Source organism: Pipistrellus kuhlii, unplaced genomic scaffold, assembly GCF_014108245.1.
Source record: "Pipistrellus kuhlii isolate mPipKuh1 unplaced genomic scaffold, mPipKuh1.p scaffold_m20_p_16, whole genome shotgun sequence".
NCBI lineage: Eukaryota > Metazoa > Chordata > Mammalia > Chiroptera > Vespertilionidae > Pipistrellus > Pipistrellus kuhlii.
The window spans coordinates 16,921,346-16,939,910 of record NW_023425471.1 but is presented as its reverse complement, the minus strand read 5'-3'; the positions used below and the strand labels follow the sequence as shown (position 1 = coordinate 16,939,910).

Below are 18,565 nucleotides of genomic sequence, written 5' to 3'. Positions count from 1 at the left end.
GGTCACCCAATGGTTTGGTTAATTTCCATATTAGGGGTTTATTATCATTCTAGAGTTCCGGTGCACAAAATTCGTGCACGGGGGCCCTCAGCCCAGCCTGGACCCTATCCAATCTGAGAATTCTCAGGGGATGTATGACTGCCAGTTTAGGCCCAATCCTGGCAGTCAAACATCCTTTTCACAATCTAGGACCACTGGCTCCTAAATGCTCACCTGTCTGTCTGCCTGATCACCCCTAACTGCCTCCCGTGCTGGCCTGGTTGCCTCTAACTGCCCCCCCCCCCCTACCAGCCTGATCTCTCCCGCAACTTCCCTCCCCTGCCAGCCTGATCATGCCTAACTGCCTCTGCCTGCCTCATTTCCCCTAACTGCCCTCCCTTGCCAGCCTGATCTTGCCCCCAACTGCCCTCCTCTGCCAGCCTGAGCACCCTAACAACCTCTGCCTCAGCCCCCACCACCATGGCTTTGTCCGGAAGGAAGTCAGATGTCTGGAAATGGCCAGTGGACCCAGCATAATTAGCATATCACCCTTTTAGTAGTATTCATATATTATATAGGATAGGATTGATTAAATGGGGCAGGAGGAGAGAAAGCCTTTTGCAGCAGGAGGAGATATTCTTGGCAGACAAAAACACATAATCCCTGTGTCTGGACTGATAGCCAGCCATATGCACTATACTGCCGAACCAGTGATTAAAAAACAGAGCCACTTTTTTACACTTTACACCAAACAGCTGTTGCCCTTAAAACCCCTCCTCACCCTTCCCCCCCACCACCACCCTAGGTTCTGCCATCGCCATTCACCCAGATTAGGTTCTGATTGGTTGGTTTCAATGCTGATCAGAGTCAAAAGCTCTGCCTCCCAGGCAGCCATTGCCTCTTCACAGTTAACCCAGATTTGGTCCTGATTTGTCTATTTTTATGCCAGTCAGCATCTCTGGGCCTATTAGAGGGCCTGATCAGAGAGACGGGGCTGATCAGCAGCCCCAGTGGAGGCCAGAAAGAAAGAGAGGCAAGGCTGCTGGCCAGTCCCAGAGCGAAAGAGATAGGCAAGAGCTGATCAACAGCTGCCAAGGAGGTTACGGATTAGACCTTGCTTCTCTCTCCAGGCCTCTCTTGGGGCCTGATGCACAGCCCCCTGGGCAATCAGTCAAACCTTCAGTTATTTTGGATCTTACAGACCCTGGGGTTTTATATATATATTAAGATTGACTAATATTTACTGGTATATGCCAGACTTTGTGTGACTACTTAACATGTATTGATTTCATGCATGAGAAATCTGAGACCCAATGAGATTAAATAACTGAACCCAGTTCACCCATCTGGTAAAGAAGTTAATATTTGAACTCAGATCTACCTAATAACAGAGCCCTTATTGTGAATTTCTATACCCTTCTGCCTGCCTTCACCATTTATCTTAATATGGAGATTCTTCTTTTACCTATTATTGTATTTTAATGGCCTTTAGGCAATTATAAAAATCAAGCTAATAAGTAGAGAGCATTGTACATATCATAGTGGGATTTATACAAATTCACTTTTCTAATTTATTTTAATTCCTCTTACAGTGATGCTTAGCATCTGGACATTTTTGTAGGGGGCTCAACATATTGAGCTGGTCATTAGGGGTAATAATTAATAAAGACTCATTACATTTTATTCCTTGATTTTAATAGATACACCAGAAGCTATTAGTACTTCATTATATTTTCCTTTTTTCAGTTTGTCAATTCATTATAGTTTGATTTATATTTTGCTGATGAAATTAACATGTATATTATACATACTGAAAATTAACTAATGATTGTATTTTTCCAAATGCTAGCAGGTCTTTGAATGGTTGATCTCTATCTAGTACAGTGAGATATTTCTCTCTGCATTCCCTTATCATTTAACATATGCTGAAAATACTTCCAAACGTGATCATTATATTTGTGGCATATTTTTTATTCATTATTTAACATAATTTAAAATGTATCCCTGTGTATTTTTAAATTATTTTATTTTCCAGTCATAATGTTAGCTCTTTATTGTAAATTTCCCCCTAAAAATGGGTGCCTATGTGACTGGAGTTTTGGATTCTTTTATACTTGGTATAAACATCTTTTTATAACTACAGATACTTTGTGGCATTCTCCCAATATACCATTTTTGGTCACTGCTAAAAACCAAATAATCACAAACAATATATCACACAACATATCCAGATTTGCTTTAAAACCAAATTTTTATTTAACTAATAGGAAGGTATTAGAAGAACATTTAGCTTCTATAAATCATGGTCTGCCTCTTTATAGCTGTATATATGGAGACATACATATATTATGTTTTTACACTTTATTTTAAAAATCATTTTACTTTGAAAATGTATCATCTGAAGAAAGAGGAAAAGATCATTGCCAATAATATTTGCAAAGTTTGTTCTCTCCAGGGTCATCTTTGGTAGTTTCAAACTTTGAAATTGTGAAGTTAAGAGTTGTGTTTCAAATGAGTTGAGAGATGTGGTTTGGCAGCATAACAATTACAGCAAAGTGAATATTAGAGTATTAGAGCATAGGAAAGTAAAAGAGGATAAAATAATATAGTTGTTGAATTTAATTCCATATTTTTTAGCCTTTAGAAAGAGTGAAGCTCACTTAAAAATTAGCAAAACCATAGGCCTTGTTTGCTAGAGATAGTCTTCAGACTTCTTAATAACTTACTTGCCTATCAACTAACTACTCCATGAAGTAAAGTAAATGCCTATCCCTAAAGTCGATTCTCCTAGACAACTTGCTCTTCACTAAATCGCTTTACCACTTAGGTATTTTAATCTACAGGAAAAATGTTATAGTAAGTTTATGATCCTTTTTGAGATGCCTACATAGTTTTAATATTTATCATTATATAATGAAATTTATTAAAGATATTACTACTAAACACATATATGTGTGTTTGTATGTAAGAACATCTAAATTTTGTGAATTGATATGTAGCATTGCATAATGTCCCTTTCATAGTATGTGTAGGATAATATATATTGGATTGGCATTAATCATATATTACCTTATAAGAAATTTAAATAAGATGATATATATTAAAATACAGTATATTTCCCAACACATAATAGGGTCTCAAAAGGCTAAGTGTGATGATATGTTTATTTTTTCAAAATTTTTCTCTGACACATTTTCCCCCCAGCTATGATAATGCTATAGATGATTTTCAAACTTTCAGATCAACTTCCACATATGTAAATAATATGACAACTTTTTTCATATTAAAATATTATTTTTCTTAGTGCTTGTTTTACTTCTTTGTACCCATATAGACAATCTACTCATTTTTGGCTTTCTGTAGCAGAAACAAAATTACTGATTTTTGTGTGCTTATTTAAATTTATTGGTTTGAGAGAGAGAAAGAGAGAGAGAGAGAGAGAGAGAGAGAGAGAGAGAGAGAGAGAGAGAGAGAAACAGAAACATTGATTTGTTGTTCCACATACTTCTGTGTTCATAGGTTGACTCTCTTATGTGCCCTGACTAGGGATTGAACCTGCAACATTGACATTTCATGATCTTGTTCTAACCACCTGAGCTACCCAGCTAGAACAAAATTACTAATGTTTAATACTCACCTTTTCCCTTAAGAAAGCCAAATAACATTTCAACTAATTTCCAAACTGATTTTAAAATTAAAATGTAAGTTAGTTTATGAAGGAACGTTTTAATGATATGCATGATATTTAGCATTTATTTGGAAACATCCAAATGTTTACTTGTCCACAATCAATCTTCCACTCCCCATGAGAACTTTGGCCATATTTGTGGCTTTTTTTAAATATATATTTTATTGATTTTTTTACAGAGAGAAAGGGAGAGGGATAGAGAGTTAGAAACATCGATGAGAGAGAAACATCGATCAGCTGCCTACTGCACACCTCCTACTGGGGATGTGCCCACAACCAAGGGACATGCCCTTGACTGGAATCGAACCTGGGACATTTCAGTCTGCAGGCCTACTCTCTATCCACTGAGCCAAACTGGTTTCGGATCTTTCATTTTTTTTTTTTTTAATAAGATACACTCTAATAATCTGCATTCAATCAGAAATCATCTTATCTTAGTAATTTCACTTATTGATCAGTAAATAAGTGATTTGTTTGAAGTCAGTCAGATGATGTATACTTTATAAACTTGAGACACATTGATTTTCAGATAATGTCTTTCATTCTGTGGCTTCATTGGGTAGCTTATAAAAATCTTTCTTTCTAGAGAGTGTCAATGCTGACAGCATCAAACAAGCCTCAGAACAACTGAACAGCCGATGGAATGAGTTCTGCCAATTGTTGAGTGAGAGACTTAACTGGTTGGATTATCAGAACAACATCATCACTTTCTATAATCAGCTACAACAATTGGAACACATGACAACTACTGCTGACAACTGGTTGAAAACCCAACCTACCACCATCTCAGAGCCCACAGTAATTAAAAGCCAATTAAAAATTTGTAAGGTAAGAGTCTTTCCTCCTATGTAGAGCACAAGAAATAGGAATTTCTTATCAATTTCCAGAAGAATAGAAATTTATTTAGTAGTAAAAGTTCCCTATTAATGATTTTAAAATAGTAAAGATAAAAGTGCAAGCAAAAATCATTTTAATGCATATATTCACTTTTATTTTCAGATTTTATCTATTTTTTTTTCAATGACAGATGTGCCAGTTGGGTAGTACACTTATTGTGGGGATTGCTTTGTAAACTATATAAAGAAAGTTGGTTTGAATAGGTGATGCATAGCTGCCTGAATCTTTTAAAAAGTGTCTTTAGAATGGTTGCACATGACTCATAGATTCTGTCAGTTTTTAAAATGGTCAGGCAGTTTTGGAGTATTGAACCACATATATCCAATGATACATGTCCTATAATTTGGAGGTTTTCTTATGACAGAGCATGTACTCAAAACAAAATCAGGTCATGTGCCAAAAAAGTGGCAGAGGTCCACTGCTGGTGAGAGCTCTCTTCTTGACTTGCAGACAACTGCTTTTTTTTTTTTTTTTTTTTTTTTTTTTTTTTTTGTAGACTTTTCTCAATGCATGTGCATGGAGAGAGATAAGTATTTTTCTCTTGTTCTTATAAGGCCACTAATCCTATTAGATAAGGACACCACACTTATGACCTCATTTAAATGCCCCTCTAAAAGCACTGTTACCAAATATAATCATATGCGGGTTAGAGCATCAACTTATAAATTTGGGAGGCTATACCCTCTAACCTGATAGGAACCCCAAAGGTCCAAACATCAGAACTTATTCCAGCATTACCTCTGACATCTAAGGTCCAAAGTCTCATTTAAATATCATTTAAATCAGATGTGGGTGAGACTCAGGTATGATTCACCCTGAGACAAAATTATTTTCCTGTGAACCGGTGAAACCAGAAAACTTATGTGCTTCCATAATGCTATGGTGAGGCAGGTAGAGGATAGACATTACCATTCCAAACAGAGGAAAAATAAGTAAGAGGGAATAGTTGGCAGGTCCTCAGCAAGTCTAAAAACTAGCAAGACAGATTCCATTGAATTTAGAGGCTCAAGAATAATCCTCTTTGGCTTGATACCTTGTCTTCCAGTCCTGCTGGGGCCATTGTTCTACCTTCAGGACCCACTGAGGCTGTAGTCGCTTAAGTTTAGTGTTTACCTGGAGTAGGGGAAAGAGATATTACATAAGTGAATAAATAAATGGATGTAAAAATTAACACTGGGCCAAATCTTTCTCTCTATATATATAAAACCCTAAGTGACTGATCGACCCAACAACTGGTCATTATAATGCACACTGACCACCAGGGGCAGACGCTCAATGCAGGAGTTGCCCCCTAGTAGCCAGTGTGCTCCTACAGCCAACCTCCCGTGGCCGGGGGAGAGACTGGGCGAGACGGCCCTGATGGCCAGCCTGGTTGAGGGACCCCACCAGTGCATGCATTCTTGCATTGGGCCTCTAGTGCCTTAAATAAAAGTACAGAATTCTGAGAGAATGTTTAACTTGGAAAACCTTACCTAGACAGAGCCACCAAGGGCAGCTTCCTTGAGGCCAGTACATTTAAGTAAAGGCTTTAAGGATGAGTCAAAATTAAGTAAGAATAGCTGGGCAAGAGGCTTCAGGCAGAAGTAACATGGTGGGAGGGAGTAATAAGGACCAAGAACTGAAAGATTTATAGCATTCTGACACTGTAAATGCTGGGCATAGAGGGGCAGGGGCATGAGATAAAAAGTGGAGTCAAAAAAACGACAGAGGAGAGAGAGCAAGGACTTGCAGGGCATGTTAGGACCTTGATCTTTATCTGAGGAGCAAATGGGGATCACTAGAGATTGTATATATTACATATTCTCTGGAGGTTAGGGAAGTCATCCTAAGTGAAATCATTTCTTTTTCTAAATTCAGCCACAAAGTTTCTAATGACACAAGTCTATTACTCTTCATCACCCTTTACTCATCCACTCTGTCCCATTGATTTCTGTTAATTTGGTGAATCACCTTAGGTAAGATATTTAGTAGCATAAGCTCAATATCATTCACACAACAGTTAAAATTATACTCTTTGGCTATGATAAATGATAGATAAATAAATTGTTCCATCCTGTTTATTAATGTGTTCTGTTATTTGGGGATTTATTTTAAGGTTAGAGTGTAGATTTAGCTCAAAATCTAATACTTGCCAGAACTGGTTAATATGTTAGCGGTTAGTGAGCCCTTTGGGAACTGGAAGAAATCCATGGATCTTTTCCTGAGTGGGGGGCAGGGATTTCCTCAGATAAACATATAATTTTAAAGGATAAACAAATTCTAGGCAGATGCCTTACTCTGGAGGACCAAGTACACCAGGGTCCTTTTATGGAAAAAAAAATGAGTAATTTGTTAACATCTTTTAGATGTTAACTACTAAGGTAAAAAATGATGTCTCCTATGATTTATTCTCAGAACTTTAAGGCCTTAACTGAACATTTACCCAAATTTTTAATTCATTTCATAGTCCTCTTTGTCTTGCAGAACACACTTTACTGTGCTATAGGCTCCTTCTATCGCCCCCTAAATAGGAAGAATGACAGTCTTCCATCTGGCCAAATGTAAATCAGTTTCTTAAATGATTCACAGCAGATGTCGGTGCTGCCATGTTCAAGTGCATGTCTATAATACTTTACCACCCTTTACTTCCTGTCATATTCTTCCTCCATGGATATGCACCTACCTTCTTGGTTTTAACTGAGAGGTTTTATGTTTGAAAAGGAGAGATAGGCTCCCCATTTACCTAAATGTGTCTCATCTTCAGCTACCAAAAGAATTTCATTGTCAGAGATCATCCTACCTGAATCCAGACATCCTATATACAATAGTAAAAGCCTAATATGCTAAGTATCCAGTTGTCGGGTTGTCCATTCAACCAATCAAAGCATAATATGCTAATGATATGTTAAGGCCTTTCAACTGCTCACTATGAGATACACTGACCTCCAGGGGGAAGACAGTTGAATTGTCAACCAGTTGCTATGGTGTGCACTGACCACCAGGGAGCACACACTCTGACTGGTAGGTTAGCTTGCTGCTGGGATCCAGCTGATTGGGACTAAGTGAGATGAGCTGGACATGCCTGGAGCCCTTCCCTGTTCCCTCCCTGGCTGGCCAACCTTCCGTGTCCCTCCCCAGCACCAATTATGCACCGAAGGAGTCCCTCAGCCTGGCTTGCATCCTCTTGTAATCCAGGACCCCTTGGGGGATGTTAGAGAGCCAGTTTTGACGTAAAAACGCAGGCGAGCCCAAGGGACCCCACTGGTGCATGAATTTGTGTACCGGGCCTCTATGTCATACTAACATTCCTCTGAAAGTTATCTTTATACTACAGGCCTAGTATAGAAATTTGTGCACAGGTAGCATTCCTAGGTCTGGCCGGTAATCAGAGCTGATTGGGGCCTTCAGGCTGCCAGCCTAGGCCTTCCTTCCCTGGTTGCTGGCTGCCGGCTGGGCCTTCCTTCATTCTGCGCCACCCCTGGTGGTCATCTCACATCATAGTGAATGATCGAACTCCCGGTCTCCCAGTTGAACTCTTGAGGGGACACTTTGCATATTAGACTTTTATACATATAGATCTCCTGAAACTGGACCAGTGATATTGCCTATTTGCTTGTCTTGCTACTATAAAACAATCTGTTTGACACATGTGTCTTATTTGTACCAAACATAAAAGTTACTCTCTCCAAAACACTACTAATGCAAATGTAAGTAACAACTTTTGTTTTTTTTTCACTTTTCATTTTGATATCCAGGAAGCTCAGTATTATATTTAGTTCATAATTACTGTGATCCTTTCAATTTTCCCCTCTGACTAATTGGTTTCTGATCCAGTTTTTAATTTTTAATTATCCTGTCTTTTACAATTTAAATGGTAAAAAATCCTGAAGTGCTTTTTACTTAAGGTAGCATAGGAATTAATTATAAGTAAACAACCATGATAATAATACTTTTAAGAAGAATTTTAAAATTTGAGTTTAATTTATATATGCATCATGCATATGAATTACTACTCCACTAGAAACAAAAGTGTGAAAACATATCAACAATAACACTCTTCAAAGGAAGTATAATGCAAGTCATAAATTTGAGCCATTTATGTAATTTAAAATGTTCTAGAAATAACATTCAAAAGGAAAAAGAAACAGGTAAGTGAATTTCAGTAATGTATATTACTTAACCTGGTGTTTAACAAATATTATCATTTCATGATTTAATAGTATTTAAAACTGTTTATAAGACTTTGTATTTGTATATTTTATTCCAAGTCTTCAAAATTATGTTTTACAATGATAGCACATCTTCATGTAGACTGAGCAGAGTTCAGGCGCTCAGTAGTCACATGTGACTAGTGACTACTATATGGGACACCACAGCAAACTATCCATATGATTTTTATCATTCATATCAGGATACTCTTAAAAGTGAAAGGGCTGGTATTAATAACTATGCCATGATTACAAGAGAAAAGCAGTCACCCTAAATAAAACAATCATAACTGCCTGTTTATTCAGGAGAAGTAATGAGATCATTCAGAAGACACATAGGTAATTACAGATTTGAATATGTATGTATATATGTTAATATTGCATCAATTTGTAAAAGATGCAATATTGATATATAAGCATATCTTTATAATTTAATACAGTTATATATGTAAATACATGTAGATATGTATGTTATCTTCTACACAAATGAATCTATAAGTTATCATCTACACAAATAAATTTAAAGAAATAAATATTGTTCATGAAAGGAACTTAGAATTTGAAGCAAAGATACACAATTTTGAGATAAGAGGAACATGCATGTTTAATTTATGGAAAGAGTATAAGGTCATTCATAATGCTTTTCACCTGTACACATTAATACCCATTAATGCTCAGATGAATTACTACTCATTTTGAAATTTAATGGTAGTTATATATGATAATATCTATTGAACAGAGAGCCCAGGTAGTATTAAATTGAAGACCTGAGCTAGAGGCTTGCCTAAGTTCTCATGGATGATTTTTACCATTTTTTGATAAGGGTGTTAAGCTACACTTAGATAAGTGCCTTTTAACACCTTTCTTTACAAAAATGTGATACTTGCACAGGAAAATGTTATTTATTTTCATATTCTAAATTATGGTACAGGATGAAGTCAACCGGCTGTCAGCTCTTCAGCCTCAAATAGAGCGATTAAAAATTCAAAGCATAGCCCTGAAAGAGAAAGGACAAGGGCCAATGTTCCTGGATGCAGACTTTGTGGCCTTTACAAATCATTTTAACCAAGTCTTTGCTGATGTGCAGGCCAGAGAAAAAGAGCTACAGAAAAGTAAGTAAAAATACTCAACATGGCTAACTGGATATTTTACAAATTAGTTGTTAATATAGAAAATAAATGAACTAACATGAAATAATAATTTTGATTAAAGTAACCACTTTCCTTCCAACCTGTAGTAACAAGTAATTAAATACTGTTGTTGGAAAATGTATGTTTTTATTTCTCTCCTACCTGTAGTAACAAGTAATTAAATACTGTTGTTGGAAAATGTATGTTTTTATTTTTCTCCTACTCCCCCATAATAATTTAATGACTGTGAGGAATAAATAAAGCATCTACACTAATAAAAGAGAAACATGCAAATTAACCATTACTCCACTATGCCCACAAGCCATGCCCACCAGCCAATCAGGAGCAAGTATGCAAATTAACCCAACCAAATGGCCGCTGGCCACAGAGTTGGAGTAAGCAGGAAGCTTGGGCTGGCCAGGCAATGGAGGAAGCCAAGCTTCTCACCTGCCCTGGCTGGGCCTGGCCTCTGCTCAAGGCTACAAAGTTTCAATTATAGAAGATAAATAAATTCTAGATATTTTCTTTTATTCTGCCCTGGCCTCCACTTAAGGAGGCACTGGGGAAAAAAAAAAAAAGAAAAAAGAAAGAAAAAAGGAGGGTCTGTGACCTTGGGTCATGGGGTGCGTGATCAGGCCAGGATGGGAGGTCAGGGGCCATTGGGGGTAAGCAGAGACTAACAGGGGGGCCATTTGGGGATGAGCAGGCCATCAGTGGGGGTCAGTTGGAGCTGATCAGGACAGTGAGGGGGCGGGGAGAATTTGGAGTGAGAAGGCCAGCAGGTGGGCAGTTGGAGGTGAGCAGGCCAGTGGGGAGGGAAGAAGGTGGGGGCGATCGGACCAGCAGACTGGAATGGGATGGGGGCAGTTGGGGGTGATCAGGCTGCTGGAGGAATTTGGGTTTGAGCAAGCCAGCAAGCAGAGTGGTTTGGGACAATCAGGCAGGCAGGCAGGCAGGTGAGCGGCTAGAGCCAGCAGTCCAGGATTGTGAGAGGAATGTCCAACTGCTGGTTTAGGCCCGATCCCTGTAAACCAGCATTAGGACATCCTTTGAGAGGTCCCATTTTGGAGAGGGTGCAAGTGGGCTGAGGAACGCCCCCCCACCCTGTGCATGACTTTCATGCACCAGGCCATTAGTTTGTTTTATAAAGGCATAACTTCTCCTTTACAGGTTTCAACATTTACCATCAAACATGTTTATTTTAAAATTGAAGGAAATAACAATTATTTGAAGCCTGTCAATGGGTTGTCATTAAATCCATTTTACTTTATATATAGGACTAGAAGCCTGATACATGAAATTTGTGCAAGAATAGGCATTCGCAGCCACAGCTGCCTTGGCCAAGCTTCATCTTGAAGGTTGTCCAGATGGTCATTCCTCTGTTTGGCTGTTCAATTGATTTGCATAATACACTTTTATTATTATAGACTAGTGGTCCAGTGCACGAAATTTGTGCACTCGGAGAGGGGGGGATTCCTCTGCCCAGACAGCACTGTCTCGCAGTCCAGGAACCTCAGGGGATGTCCAACTGATGGCTTAGCGCTGATCCACTAGCCAGAGATGAACCTGGCTTCTGGTTGAGTGGTGCTCCCCCTGTGTGAGCACACTGACCACCAGAGGAAAGCTGGTGCATTGAGCATGTCATAGCTGCTGGTTGTTCTGCTGTTTGGTTGATTTGCATATTAGCATTTTATTATATAGGATAATGTCTTATTATGGGCAAGGCCTCTGATTCATTTTTTTTAAGTAGTTAAAGGAAGGGGCAGAATTTTCACTTGAGCCTAAAGCTAAAACTGTCCTTAGCTAAAAAATCTGCATATCACTAAGATACATCCTGGTGAGGCTCATTCTGAACCCCCACACTGTTCTATTATGTGTATAAGTATTGGGAACCATCTTATCTCTCTTGTGAAAGGAACCTTTTGTTATGTTATAATGACTAACTTTATCTCATGAATTGTATTTTGGCTTTAAGCCTGTATCTAGTATTCATGCAGCAACTTTAGCTCTTCTGTTCAATATTTACCTGGCATATCTCATATTTTCTTTTCTCTACATCTTTCTAGATTTTTATGTATTAGATAGGAATAGCCCATGGACACATAATACTCTGGCAAAGGCTTTGAAGGGGCAGATGCAGGGTGGATGAGATTAATGGGGGGAAAAATCTAAAACAAAGGGACATCTGTAATACTTACAACAATAAAGATACATTTTAAATAAAGGAAATATCTTAGTTGAAAAGCATTTTATGTGAAATAATATAATAATTGCTCTACACTGTATTTTATATTCTCAACTCCTCTCAAAGAGATATTAATTGACCCTATGTTCACTTAATATTAATTCATCCTATGTTCACTGACTGCAGAACTGACTTCCACCATGCCAACCCAGCACTGACTGCCACTAGGGGCTGCGATCAGACCCTGCTTTTCTCTCCTGCCTCTATCTGGGCCTGACTACAGCCCCCTCAGCAGTCAGTGCTGGGTCGCTGTGGCTGACTGCAGGAATAACTTCCAGTGTTTGGTTGAGCCTTCAGTCATTTTGGACATTTTGGACCCTGGCATCTTAATAGTACTTTTGTTGAATTATATGAAGATTATTTACCTGAGCATCTTAATAGTACTTTTGTTGAATTATATGAAGATTATTTACCTGAGCATCTTAATAGTACTTTTGTTGAATTATATGAAGATTATTATAGATGTAGCATACATGTGGCAACTGAAAATCAGCAAAGGACAAATCATTCTTTGGGCTGCATTTTGCTATTGGTTGACTTTAACTATACAATATCATATTTTTCTCATTTAATGATCCTAATATATAAAAACCCTGGGTCAAAATGACCAGTTATGACCAGAGTCTGACCATCTATAAGTCAGTGCTGGCCCCGCCTCAAAGGAAGCAGTAAGGGGCAATTAGGCAGGCAGGCAAAGGGGTTAGGGGAGATTAGGTAGGCAGACAGTCTCTCACAGGTCTGGCCCTGTCCCCAAGCAATCGGTTAAGGGCAATAATGCAGTCAGGCAGAGGGATCAGGTAGGCAGACCAGTGGTTCGGGGTTATCAGGTAGGCAGACCAGCAGTTAGGGGTGATCAGGTAGGCAGATGGCCCCTCGCAGGGCGGGCCCCGCCCCTCAGCAAAGAAAGAGGGAGGCCCACACCAGCCAAGCCATTGCACCCCAGTCTGTCACCTGCAGAGGGAGGCCACCGGTGGCAGGGGAGGGGGGGAATGCTGCACAGATGGCAAGCAGGATTGGGACCAGCTGCCTGCAGCCTGGGGAAGGAAATCCCTATAGGCCCTGATTTCAGGCAAGGCCTACGGATCCTAACCGAGGGGTCCTGGATTGTGAGAGGGTGCAGGCTGGGCTGAGGGACCCCCTTCCCGAGTGCACAAATTTTCGTGCACCAGGCCTCTAGTAAGATGTAACAATGAAATAGTTGTGCAAATGCCTACCATTTCACTAGAAATTTTTTTCTGGATATCTTTTTTGTCTCTCACTAATTTACTCTTGTGATATTAATACATAGTGTCTAGTCCAAAATATCCATACTCATCAGCTTACTTTTTAAGGCAAAAATTGCTATGACAGGCTGGTTTATAAACACTTTTAAACATTATTGAGCTTTTGGTACTCATACATATACATACATATGAATATATGCACAGGTAAAGGATTATAGAATAAAATTGGATTTTAAGGTACTACAATAAAAATATTTTAAAAATGTTTTTTCCATATTTGTTATGAGAAGCACAAGAACATATTTTGTTTTCTACGAAAACTTTAATTAGTTAGAAAACTAATTTTTAAAATTGCCCTTCTTTGTAAATAACCAAAGAATTTTCCACATAACATTTCAGCAATCAGTAAAGTGCTATATATGAAGCTTTCCCCATTTTCCTAGATTTTTATTTTTGTTTTTGATGAGGTCATGGAAAGAACAGAATGAAATGAAATATAAATGTACATTTTTTTTTCTTTTATTTTAAAGTACTTTTTGCTGAGAGTTTTATTTTTCTGATAAAGAAGCAGGTAATACAACTTGACAATAGTGTCAGCTCCCTCTAGTGGATTTCAGTATACTTGTTGCTGAGCCTCTATACTAGTAAAAGCAATTGGGGAAGATTGTGATTGTCCTAAATTTTCAAACTTTGACCTATTTAGCAATAATGAATTTTTCTTTTCATAAATCTATAAGCTTTCCTTAAATAGTTATACTGTAACTGGTAAGAAAAGGAGGCTTATTTACTTAAAATATTTTAATTTACATGTACCTATTAATTATATTATGGTTCAATTTTTTTCCTGTTTATTTTAAAGACTAGGGGCCTAGTTCAAGAATTTGTGTACCTTGAAATAAATAATGGACTGCAAGGCTGTGGTGGGCACAGGGGTGGGTCTCAACCCATCTTCCCTGCCCCCGCCTAGCCCCCCCCCCCTCCCACCACAGTCCCTAGTCCCCTGTCTCCCGGCAGCCCCATTCCCACTGATAGTGCTGACCCTGCTTGTACCCATTGATGGCGTGGCACAATTGGGTGAAAGCGGGGCTTAAACTATTTTTATATTTTTGCATTCTTATCTCTTTTTGCTCTTCTGACTGTGTGTTTTTTGCTTCTTCATATTCTAAATCATTGATTTGGTTCTCAGAATTCTCTACTGTGAATCCCTATAAATTATTTGTTTCCATTAGTGTATGCTTAATATTTGACAGTCCTTCTTCATGTCTTTGATATTCTCACTAAAGTTCATGAAATGCTCACCAAGATCCTTGAAATTCTTACTAAATTCAACCATTAGGTTGAAGCCTGAAGTTTTTATTAAGATCCTTGAGCATCCTTATGACCATTGTTTTGAACTCTGTATCTAATACTTTGCTTGCTTCCATTTTATTTAGTTCTTTTTCTGGATAGTTCTTCTGTTCTTTCATTTGTGACATGTTTCTATAGGGGAGGTCTCAGCATAGGAACAATGGCCTTACTATGAGCACCCCTGTCTGGAAGAAAACTTCAAATGAATTCTTGCTCTGATGCCAGACCATCCCATTCCTTCCTGTATGTCCCTGAACCCCCCTAAGCTATTGCCCTAGCACTGTAGCTCAAAGGTATTGAGTCTGAGTAAGTTCATACACCAGCCTTTAAGAGGAACCGCCTGGGTCTCCAACAACCTTCCTATCACTGTCAATTAGCCACAGTCCCTGCTGGTTTTTATAGCCTATTACAAGAACTTCTCTTCCTGGCACTGGAAGACTGGGCTGAATTGTCTGTTGGTGGGGCTGGGCCCCTGGTTCCTCATAGGAGTGCTCCACAGCCAAGCTTTCCCTTCTTATTAAAAACAACAACCAACCAACCAAAAAAAAAACAACAAAAAACACAACAACAACAACACCTCCACATGTTGGTGTCAGACAAGCCCATACTATGCCTTTAGCTATCCTACCAGTCTTGGTGTGCTTTCTTTACTTCTATAATTGTAGGACTTTCATCTAGTGAAATTTCAGATGATTCTGAATGACGGTTGTTCTGTAGTTTAGTTGTAATTTTTGATGTGGTTAAGGGACGCAGTGAGTACCTGTTTTTACCTACCCTGCCATCTTTGTTTTGTATTTCCTCTTTTTATCTTCCATATATATGGTTATTTATAAAAATTCTCACATTTTTTCTCCATTTATTTCTAAATAAAAATATCCTCCCTTCTACTTTATTTTCCAAAACATTGTTAATAATTTTACTCACTCTTATAAAACTTGTCATATATAATTAATAATCAATTAAATATGGGTTATATGTGAATTATCAATTACATAATTTACATTATGTGTTACACATTACTTAATTTCCTATTTACTTTTTTTCTTTGCTGCTGTTTACATAATGAAATAAAACCTTGGGGGAGGAGTCAACTGGAAGAGGGTTATGGAGGAAAAGAAGGAGCTATGTAATACTTTCAACAATAAAGATTTTAAAAAATAGGTTTGCAGTTGTAATACAAATAAATAATACCATCTACACTAATAAAAGAGAAAGATGCAAATTAACCGTACCTCCGCAATGTCCACAGCCAACCAGGAGTGAGTGCATATTAACCCCACAAAGATGGGAGGGTTAATTTGCATATGCAGGCACCAAGTGGTCTGGGTCCTGGGAACATTATTGGGACTCAGGCCTCTCTGAGCCTGTAGGCCTGCAGAAAGGCCCTGAGCCGCCAGGGTCCCAAAATACCCCTGGCCAGGAGTTACCTACAGGTTCTGGTGCCACATGGCCTGGGTCCAGGGACGAGCGGCCAGGTGTGCCAGCAGGCTGGGTCCTGGGACAAGCAGCTGGGGGCGCCAAGCACAAGAAGCTGCTTGCAGCCCAGGTTTATGCCTCCCCAGCCCGGTGGATACAGCAACTGCATGGCCACTGGACTTGGTGGCATACCCCTAGTGGCCAGTGATACACCCTTATCCCAGTGGACACAACGCAGGGGATCATCTGGGCATGGGCTACAGAGGAAACACCTTTTTTTTTCATATATATATATATATATATATATATATATATATATATATATATATATAATTTTTTTTTCCTTAGAGGAAAGGAGAGGGATAGAGAGTTAGAAGCATCATTGAGAGAGAAACATCTATCAACTGCCTCCTTCACACTCCCCACTGAATCAAACCTGGGATACTTCAGTCTGCAGGCCGATTCTCTATCCACTGATCCAAACCAGTTCAAGAGCCTGACTGGTTTGGCTCAGTGGTTAGAGTGTCGGCCTGTTGACTGAGGGGTCCTGGGTTTGATTCCAGTCAAGGGCATGTACCTTGGTTGCAGGCATATCCTTGCTGGGGGATGTGCAGGAGGCAGCTAATCAATGTTAATCTCTTATAGATGTTTCTAAATTTCTATCCCTCTCCCTTCCTCTCTGTAAAAAAATCAGTAAAATATATTTATTAAAAAACAAAACAAACAAACAAACAAAAAAAAACAGTTCCAGCATAAACACCTTTTTTGACAGCTCATTGGCTAAGCTCCCTGTATGCTGCCACTTGCAGTGTTCTTGGCAACTTGGGTAATAAGAATCCAAGAAGGTGATCTAGGATTTTTTTTTACCACACTCCTACGAAGGTCTACTGCTGGAGGGGCTAAGAAATGCCATATCCTGCCCTAGCCAGTTTGGCTCAGTGGATAGAGCCTCGACCTGCCAACCAAAGTCTGGGTTTTATTCTGATCAAGGGCATGTACCTAGGTTGCTGGCTGAGGCCCAGATCAGGGCTCATGCAGGAGGCAACCAAAGTGTCCCTCTCACACTGATGTTTCTCTCTGTCTCTTCCTCTCTCTCCAACACTCTCTAAAAATCAATGGAATCATATACTCAGATGAGGATGGGAAAAAAAAAAATAATGTCATATCCTATGAAAGACACATTTTGAAAATACCTAAAGAAAGTTGTCATTTTTTCATGGTGAAGGGACTGGAGTCCCTGTTGATGAAAATACCTTGGTGGCTGTGGTGCCTGGCAGTGGCTGCAGCAGCAGGTTGATGGGGCTGGTGCCTTCCCCTGATCAGCCCAGTCACGTCCCCCAGAGGGAGGCCAGACTATAGCTTTAGGACATTTCCTGAGGGCTCCAAGTCTGTGAGAGGGGGCAGGCTGGGTTGATGGAACCCCCCACCCAAGTGCACGAATTTCATGAACCGGGCCCCTAGTAATGAATAAATAATAATATAAAAATAACCTGTTTCATGTACTCAGAACTATAAACCTACCTTGCCGACCCTGTATATTCAAATGTAAAAATTAAAAAAGAAGAAGAAAGAAAACCCTTGACTTTTTAAGTATTCTTTGAATGGTTAAATTGGTATTAGGAATTGGTGGTAGATATCTGGCAAAAATAATATTGAGAAAATATTAAAAGATAAAATGCATCCTATGTTCATATTTATTTTTAGTCTACAAATAAGTATTTAATATATTATCTTTCTTGGTATTTAGAGGGCAGCCCTTTGAGAATATGTTTTATTATTCCCACATCACAAGTACATGTTCAGAAAGCGATGTCAAACTCACAGCTCGTGGGCCGCATGTCTCATTTAACATGCTTGATGTACAGGTCTGGGTAAATGTAGCTTTACAGTTGTTCTTATGGAAAATAACACAATAATTAAACAGTAATAATACTGTTTTGTCTCTCACAACTGTAAACCAATTTGTTTCTACCACTGTATATGATAATACAATATATACGGAAGCACAACTGATTTTATTTAAATGTTTTTACCTCTTTTTTTTTTTTTAATATATTTTATTGATTTTTTATACAGAGAGAAAGGGAGAGAGATAGAGAGTCAGAAACATCGATGAGAGAGAGTCATCGATCAGCTGCCTCTTGCACACCTCCTACTGGGGATATGCCCGCAACCAAGGTACATGCCCTTGACCGGAATCGAACCCGGGACCCTTCAGTCCCCAAGCCGACGCTCTATCCATTGAGCCAAACCGGTCCCGGCAAATGTTTTTACCTCTTTACATAATCTCATGTATATCAGAAAATATAGCACTTAATTCCTAACATAACTTTTAAAAAAAAAATTATTAAATGATTTTGCCTTGCTCTCCTGCTCTCTCATTTGCTCTTCTTTCTCTCTCTTTTTTTCTGAGGCCTCCCTCTCTTTTAAGCCAATTGGATAAAAGAGGAGGT

General features: G+C 38.9%; 1 protein-coding gene across 4 annotated transcripts in view; it reads left to right on the top strand.

The window, feature by feature from the left end:
- DMD (dystrophin) overlaps nt 1-18,565 on the top strand; it is a 1,962,662-nt gene that overhangs the window by 533,943 nt on the left and 1,410,154 nt on the right. For all 4 annotated transcript variants that reach the window (XM_045582357.1, XM_045582356.1, XM_045582355.1 and 1 more), the window contains 2 exons: nt 4,254-4,495; nt 9,683-9,863. In XM_045582357.1, the coding sequence (XP_045438313.1) occupies nt 4,254-4,495; nt 9,683-9,863 (423 nt within the window). The remainder of the gene's footprint in view (nt 1-4,253; nt 4,496-9,682; nt 9,864-18,565) is intronic.